Here is an 8,465-nt window from a genome sequence, read left to right as displayed (position 1 = left end):
AAAAATATTTAAGGTGTGACAAAGCAGGTAAGTATGCAAGAGTGCAGCTTTAACACGGACAGTGTTTTTTTTTTGGTTTTGCCCAAATTTGCATAAGAAAGACATTAAGAAAACTAAAGCCTACATAAATAAAAAGTATGACTTTTCTAGACTTTTTCCTTGTACTTATGTTTTGTTTTTTAGACTGGGTTTAACACTATATCTAATTTGTATCTTATAGAAATTAAACTGGTTTCTGAGACATATTTATATATTAGCAATATGGAATTTCATTATCTTATGTTTTAAGTTAGGATATAGCGGGTTGGATAATGGATGGATGGATGGGACTTGTATATTCCTTTTAGCAGAGCATACTGATTTACAGCTCCTTTTTTTAAAGCCCTTGCCAATGATGAGTACTTTACCATTGGAAGAATGATTGCTATATCACTTATCCATGCTGGTCCTGGCCCACAGTTTTTATCTCGTAACCTTCTGAATTATATTGTGGGAACTGGTGAGATTTCTCCATCAATTGAAGATATATCAGATCCTGATATTTACAAGATGCTCCAAAAGGTATGACTAATATTAAATATTTTGGGGTGTTTGAAAAGATCTCCACTTTATGAATGTTCATCTCTTACATAGGTCTCTAAGGTTTTCTTCCTCAATGTGGTGTTTTCTGTCATTAGATACCAGTCAGTTATAGAGAGCACACACCTACTCTTGGTTATTATGGGTTTAACAATTAACAATGCCTGCATGTAATAAGAGGAATTTGAAGTGTCAGATGCCCCTTTCCCCTGCACTGATGAAAATTACCAAAATCCACAAACATTGACTAGACTGGAATATGTCCCCATTTTATACAGCAAAGAGGTACCTTTTTAAATACTGCATCACAGTGGCATGTTACATTTTTGTAGAGAACAGTCTGAAGTTTGTTACATTTTTGGGGGGAGGGTATGGTTTAGTTATTTAAAAAAGCTTTTAATATACTTTTTCCTTACATTTCTTATGTTATATGTTTTTATAATATTGGTGTTTAATATTGCAAGTGCATGTCTGTGAACATCTGATAACCCTGTTGTATATTAAATCCAGATAAAAATGGCATTAAGTCTCAACATCCTGAGAAATACTATAGAAGAAAATGGCACAATGCTTCTGATAGCAGGATGGCTTAACCACGTTAAAGAAGTTGATGAAAGAGAGAAACTTGTTCAGGATTATCTGGAATGGTACTTTTTTACAAGAAACAGTCAAGGTATTGGAAGGTAATCTACATTTTGTGCAACTGAGAATAGTTGGTCCTTTGCTGTGCCTTTTAAACATTATGTAAAGTGCCCATTTGTGTCCTGACCTTTTTTCTTTTTCTTCATCACAGATTCAAAGATTATCCATTCTCAGTCTACTTGAAAAAAAATGAAGCAGTATCCAGGTGTATTTGTAAACTGCATGTGCTTTTCTCAAAGCAAGATCAATTCAGGAGCCATATTTTTAAGGTAAATTTCAGTGAGGCAGGCAGCAGCTGGAGGCATGAGGAAGGAAGAATGGCTGCCTATTGGGCAGACTACATCTTGGATATTGAAGGTTAGAAAAAGTAAAATAATATTTTTAACCAATATTATCAGTGCATATGCCTGTGTTGATATTTAGCAAGAAGTCTGCAGAAGGTGGTAAAAGATATGTTTCTCCTGCTTAAAGAAGTATGAAATATTAGTGTATTACACTCACAGTTGCCATAACATGTTTGTAAATGTTGAGATGCTTTATCTAAATAAGGGAGTATTTAAAACATTTTGGGAAAAGTACTATTTTGTATATGTTTTAAAGTACATTTAAAAAGGCGTAGAGGCCCAAAAACAATGTCTATAATGTCTTTGTAAGAAGTTGTGGACTCTTTTTTTTAATATTTACTGTAATTGAAAAAAAAAGTACTTTTATTTTTTTCTTCTTTCTACAGCTTCACATAAAATTGTGACCCTTCATTAGAAGACATTTTAATGTTTGCAACTGGCCTTTGTGCTATACCACCATTAGGACTGCAGCCAAGACCAATAATTTGCTTTCACCATAATGGGTCACTACTGCCAGTGGCCAGCACTTGTGGCAACATCTTAACTCTGCCAATCCATAAGACCTATGGAAGTTTTAGATTTTATGTTAGTTTTGGAATTTTAAATTCACCAGGTTTTGGCCAGTATTAACCTGAGTCACTTACAGTTTATACGCATTTCACAGTAATCTACTGTAATGTGCAGTCAGAGACACAGCCTGAAAAGCTTTAACAAAGAGTTAGGAGCTACCATCATCAGAGTGGGTATGTATGCTACATACTTTTTGCCCAAAAAGAATTAGAGGTGAGAAATCACCCTCAAAAAATAGAGTAAAGAACCACCTGAGATGAAACAAGCAATCCTGTCTCGGAGAACTAGAAAAAAAGGGCAAGACAACAAGTGCCAAGGATTGTTCACTTTACCTCTGAACTAAAAATAGAATCCCTGTCACTACAAGCTCCCCTTCTCTGTTACAGCATTTCATGTCTCCGCCATTGTACTATACCAGCCTTAATTCTCTACAACCCCCTCCACTTATGATCCAGTCCTTTCAATCTGTGAAATGTAAAGACAGGCTGACAAGCTTTACTTGATTTTGGTTAGTTTTAAAATGTTCAGAGTTCTGAAAAACTTCAGAATAAATTTAATAATATTAGGATAAATATTTTGGATGCAGTGAATTAGTTATGGATGTAGTTAACCTCAGTTTAAGCAAGGACAACAGTTTCACATTCTATCTTCTTTAAAATCACAAAACAATGTCTGAGACATTAGACATTGTTATAGAAAATCTGCAAGCGTTATGCTTCTAAAGTCAAAGGATTTGTGTAAAATAGAGATATCCTTTATTGATTAAACTAATGTATAATTCTGTAACTTTGGAGACTACAGTTAAGAAATAATTTGTTAAATTATTTACAAAATGTTTACATGATTGTTGTATGACTCTAGTTCTTCGCAATCCTCTTTTATCAAACTGCATTACATTTAGTTTGTTTGAGCCAGAGTAATGTACTATACACACCATTGGGTACTTGACAGTTTTAAAAAAAATAATAATAATAAAGTTATCTTTACAAATCAGCTATCTCTTTCAGCTTCAAGTATAGGTCAAAGGCTGATTCCCATGTGTGTGGTGTCTGAAGATTATTTTGCTGTTTCATTAATGTTAAGTATTCCTGGATGGCCATGTCTCCACACATGGAAGTTTCTTCACAGTTAGGTGATAGATCCTGAAGAAAATTCAGGTTCAGTACATATCCACAATCTCTTGCTTGAAACCTAAGAGCAAAAAAAAAAGCTTACAGCTAAAGGGCTGGTTTAGCTAAGGACAGTATAAAACAGTCAATATATACTTGTATTACAAACTAACATAGCCATAACTTGTTACCTCTAACATTGATTACCGGTGTAGTAAACTGAATAACTCATTTGGAATACCTGATGGACAGGATAACATTCTTGAAGGTCTCATTCTGTGCTGGTTCCAGAGCATCTTGGCCTCATTCAAGTCTTTCTGAAGAACAGCAAGAAATGCAAAGTGCAGCAAACATTTATGCTCATGACTACCATTAAAATGGCCATATTCCTTAAGGTCTTCAAAAAGCTCCAACCAAAATTGTGATCTGTAAAATTAATGGAAAGTATCAAATATATGAAATGGGAATTAATTTATTTTTGTTACTTTAACTGTATACCTAATAAAATAAGTATTTTTCTCCTCTTTTAGAATATAGTTTCTCTTTTAAACCGTTAGTCAGTTTTGTTATTCCAAAACAATAGTTTAAAATCTGGTTTATATAGACAGAAGCATGTCTTGACAGCAGTGAACACAAGTTCAGAATGTAAATATGATTAGCTATTTTCTTACATGTGACAGCACATGAGTTGACACAATTCCCTCATTGATTCCTGCTCCGAGACTACAGAAAGGACTCCTTTTTGCTCTCCGCAGGAAGAAGGGAATGGGGGAAACCCTCGGGAGCCCCATCCCCAGAAGAGTCAAAACCGTTGGAGAGCCAATAGGGTCAGGTCTGTTGGGGATCAGAACTGGTGTGGTGCTGAGGCGTCACCCGCTGCATGGCAGCACTCGGTCCCAATTTGAGGCGGCCCATACGGGTGGGCAAATGAAATGTCTTGTCTCTCCGGCAAAATGATCATCTTCCTCTGCTGTCGTAGGATCTGCATAAACTCTGCATTTCACTGGCAGCACTCTCTGAGGTGCGCAGACCAGGGACTGGTCAGATCTCTGTAGGTGGATACAGCTTTTATTGGTCTGGTCAGTCTGATGGCTGTCATACTCGGGGAGTAGCTGTTCCTGTAGCGGACTGGCTTCTTCCAATGGTGTCCGATGTCACTCCTTTCAACGAGCGTATTATGAGACTCAGATTGCGGCACTCTCTGGGTGCCTTGTCTGTTGTCTCACGGTATGCTCAGAATGCGGTGAGTGATGTCTCGGTGAGGGAGACATTTTATTCGCAGCTTCGCTCGGTGGTTGATGGGTGCGCATGAGGTGACACTCCTCTGGTCATGGGTGACTTCAATGCAGCCACTGGCACCGATAGGGCTGGCTATGAGGATTGTCTCGGTCCCCATGGGTGTGGTGAAAGTGGCTCCATGTTCCTTGACTTTGCAAAAGGTCAGGGGCTGCGAATCGCTGGATCCTGGTTCCAGCGCCCTGAACTGCATCGTTGGACTTGGTACTCCAATACTGGTGGTGTGGTGAAGGAGGACGATCACATCCTCGTGGGCACACGCTGGAGGCTCTTGCAAAACTTCAGGGTCTACAGAAGTGCCCAGTTTGTGAATTCTGGCCACAGACGACTTGTTGCTACTCTTAGGATCCAGCTTAGGTCCAGTAGGTTACCACCTACTAGGAAAATGAGCCTGGACTTGGCCAGACTCTAAGACCAGGCTGTTTCTAATGCGTTTGCACACAGTTTGTGTGAGGAACTTGCAGATTTGGGTACGACTGCCGATCCTAATGTGATGTGGGAGACCTTCCGTGACAAGACCCTGAAGGTTGCTGAGGGTTGTGTTGGTGTTACTGGTGTTCCCAGAAGGAGGTGTTTCATCTCGCAGGGCACCCTGGATATCATCAAGAGGAGTCGCAGTGCATAGCTCAATGGCAACTTTGTTCTGTACCGGGAACTGAGAGGGACGGCTGCAAGGACTCTGAGGGCAGATAAAGAGGCGTCTGTTAGAGGAATCTGTGAGCAAGTGACACACCATCTGTGGTCTAGTGACCCACGTCCTGCTTACAGAGGAATTGAAGCATTACGTACATTTGAATCTGTTCCTCAGAGAGTCGCAGTCAGGGCGGCTGATGGATGACACTGCAGTTGTGACCCACTGGGCTGACTACATTGAGCAGTTGTTCAAAGCTGATCCTCCGGTTAGGACGTTGGATATATCTGGGTCCACGGTTCTTGAGGCTGATCCTCCAATTAGATGTGAACCACCCAATCTCACTGAGATTGCACAGGTGGTGAACCAGCTGAGGGGGTGAAGGCTGCAGGGATCTGTGGTACCCGGTGTGAACTTCTCCAGGCTGGTGGTAAGGCTGTCCTCCTGGCATTGCAAGCAATCTTTGCTTCCATTTGGGAGACTGGCATCATCCCAACTGACTGGAAAACGGGACTTGTCATCCCTATCTGGAAAGGGAAGGGTGAGCGCCTGTATTGTAGCAACTACAGGGGGAAAATACTGCTCTCTGTGCCTTGTAAGGTCCTTGCTAGGGTCGTCCTCAATAGGATCTGTGATCACTTGCTCACCTACCAGCGACCGGAACAGTCTGGTTTTACGCCTAAGAAGTCTACCATCAACCACATCCTGGCACTGAGGGTTCTCATGGAGCGCAAATGCGAATATCAGCAGAGTTTCTTTGCAGCCTTTGTCGATTTTCACAAAGCGTTCAACTCAGTTGATCGAGCTGCCCTATGGGACATCCTGAGGATTCGCAGGATCCCCTCGAGGTTACTGGATATCATAGCCGGCCTGTACATTGGTAATGTGAGTGCTGTGCAGAGTGGAGGCAGGACCTCTGCGTTTTTTCCCAGTTGATTCTGGAGTTCATCAGGGGTGTGTTCTTGCTCCTACTCTGTTCAATGCTTGTATGGACTGGGTGTTGGGCAAGGTCGTGGGGTCCAGCTGCAGTGGGACATCTGTTGGTGAAGAAAGGTTCACAGATCTTGACTTTGCTGGCGATGCTGTGATCTTCTCGGAGTCAATGGAGGCTCTGATCAGGGCGCTTGAGAGACTGAGTGAGGACTCTGAGTGTCTGGGCTTGCGAGTGTCCTGGATAAAAACCAAGATCCAGGCCTTTAATGACCTCTTGGGCACAGCCATCAGCAGTGTGTCTGTTTGCGGACAGAGTGTTGACCTTGTTGAGAGGTTTACTTACCTTGGCAGTGACATTCATGTTTCTGTGACTCTTCCTATGAAGTCAGTAGATGGATTGGGAGAGCATGAGGGCTCATGAGGTCACTGGAAAGGGGTGTGTGGCGCTCCAGATATCTATGCAAGAGGACGAAGGTCCAAGTCTTTAGAGTCCTGGTGCTTCCTGTCTTGCTATATGGTTGCGAGACATGGACGCTAACCAGTGACCTAAAACGAAGACTGGACTCCTTTGGTACTGTGTCTCTCCAGAAAATCCTTGGGTACCATTGGTTTGACTTTGTGTCGAATTAACGGTTGTACATGGAGTACCAAATGATGCACATTACCTGCATTGTGAGGGAGCATCAGTTATGGCACTACGGCCATGTGACGCGTTTCCCTGAGGGTGATCCAGCTCGTAAGATCCTCATTATTGGGGACCCGAGTGACTGGACCAGACCAAGGGGTCGCCCACGTAACACCTGGCTGCGGCAGATAGAGGGTCATTTCCGGAGGGTGGGACTGGACTGTGTGTCTGCCTGGGGGGTTTCAAACCAGGATCCTGAGTTGTATCATTGTGTAGTGGGTGCGGCAACGCACTGTACAAGTCCATGCTCCCCAACTTGACTTGATTCCAGCATTCAAGGTTTGAATCACAGCTGGATTCCTACCAGTGTGCATGTTCTCACTTTGTGTGTAGTTCCATGAAAAAAGTATACAGTTCCAGTAAATTAGGCACTGCAACCCCACCCTAATTGCATTAGGTGGGTTTAAGAGTGTTGTGAAAATTTATATAAAGGGATGAGAATGAAACAGATGTGTTTAACCATACTGTGACAATGTAATAAAGATGTAAAAAAAGCACAATTCTAATAAGGAATTGCAAAATTGTGACCATATTTAATATTGTTAATCTATACAATACCTTTGTTTTCTAAAATGTGACCACCAAGATTTGATCCTCTGATTTGCAACAGATGTTCCATAATTGAGACTTCTAGCACCAGAGAAAAGATCAGTATGTTGAGCTCTTAAAGTACACTGCATAGCAACCATCATACCATTTTCTGTGCCACAATCTGTTCTTAAAAGCATCGGTACAATACCCAAGTCAGATATGCATTTTACATAAAGAGAAGCGATGACAGCAGGATTATTGTTCATTGGCCCACAAGTTAACCACAAAATCTTCCTGGAAAAGCCATTCATACATCCACTTAATGCAAAGCCATACAGTTTCAATGTGTCATAACCATCAACATGCCAAACATAATTTGGTCCTAAAGAATGGTAACTCCTTCTACAAAATCTTCTTGTTCTTCTGGAAAGTGATCCAGCCGGATTCATCTTAGCTTCATTAAACTCCGCCTTCTGACACATAATAAATATTTTTGCTTTAACAGATAAAACATAGCCCTGTATCCAAATAAACGACAAGGTTTTCTGAGCTCCCTCTGAATCTCAGCTCACAAAACATGCATGCAGTAAAAATTACTACGTTTTGATAAGTGATGATGCTTTAGATGGTTTTTTAAAGTACGGAGGCACATGGTTATTCCGTGATGTGTTTTCAGAAAGTCCAAAATCACCTCATACAGGTAACCTTTGTTCAAATATTCCTCTATAAGGTGGTTTTCACTTGGTCCATTGATAATTCCTGTTATACACATCTATAAGAAATATAAAACATTCAAACAATATGTGCATATAAACACATTTTTATGATGTAAATGAATGAATAACTTAAAAAGATTTCTACCTTAACTGTTGTTTTACCATCCTCTATGTGAGATAAACATTCCAAAGATCTGCCGCAGTCCAGACAAAACAATGGCTTTCTTTCCAGGGCTGTTCCGCAAAACGGACAAAACATATCTGAACTAAAAAGTGATAGAATGCCAGGATGAGGTTTAACATCATGCTAGGCATCCATCTTCTCCTTGTAACATATACTGGCCAATTTAAATAAAGACAGAGATTTATTATACTTACCACTAGAGCTCCCAATTTCGAAATCCATTCAAACATACAGATTTTTTTTCT

At 40.7% G+C, this 8,465-nt stretch overlaps 1 protein-coding gene across 1 annotated transcript; it reads left to right on the top strand.

Annotated features, from left to right (window-relative positions):
* The first annotated feature begins 362 nt into the window (after positions 1 to 362).
* LOC127529548 (G2/M phase-specific E3 ubiquitin-protein ligase-like) lies at positions 363 to 1,296 on the top strand. Its single transcript, XM_051933387.1, has 2 exons — positions 363 to 561; positions 1,090 to 1,296. Exons 1-2 carry the CDS (start codon positions 418 to 420, stop codon positions 1,264 to 1,266), a joined length of 321 nt encoding a protein of 106 aa, XP_051789347.1. The 5' UTR covers positions 363 to 417; the 3' UTR covers positions 1,267 to 1,296.
* Positions 1,297 to 8,465: the final 7,169 nt, after the last annotated feature.

This window comes from Erpetoichthys calabaricus, chromosome 11, assembly GCF_900747795.2.
Source record: "Erpetoichthys calabaricus chromosome 11, fErpCal1.3, whole genome shotgun sequence".
Classification (NCBI taxonomy): domain Eukaryota; kingdom Metazoa; phylum Chordata; class Cladistia; order Polypteriformes; family Polypteridae; genus Erpetoichthys; species Erpetoichthys calabaricus.
The sequence above is the reverse complement of the archived record's forward strand: the minus strand, read 5'-3'. Positions and strand labels throughout refer to the sequence as shown.

Bases quoted from the DNA above. Each gene is read 5' to 3' on its own strand.
- LOC127529548 (XM_051933387.1), top strand. From the start codon at position 418: ATGATTGCTATATCACTTATCCATGCTGGTCCTGGCCCACAGTTTTTA. The intron at 562-1,089 runs GTATGACTAATA...TATTAAATCCAG, and splicing joins TTTACAAGATGCTCCAAAAG to ATAAAAATGGCATTAAGTCT.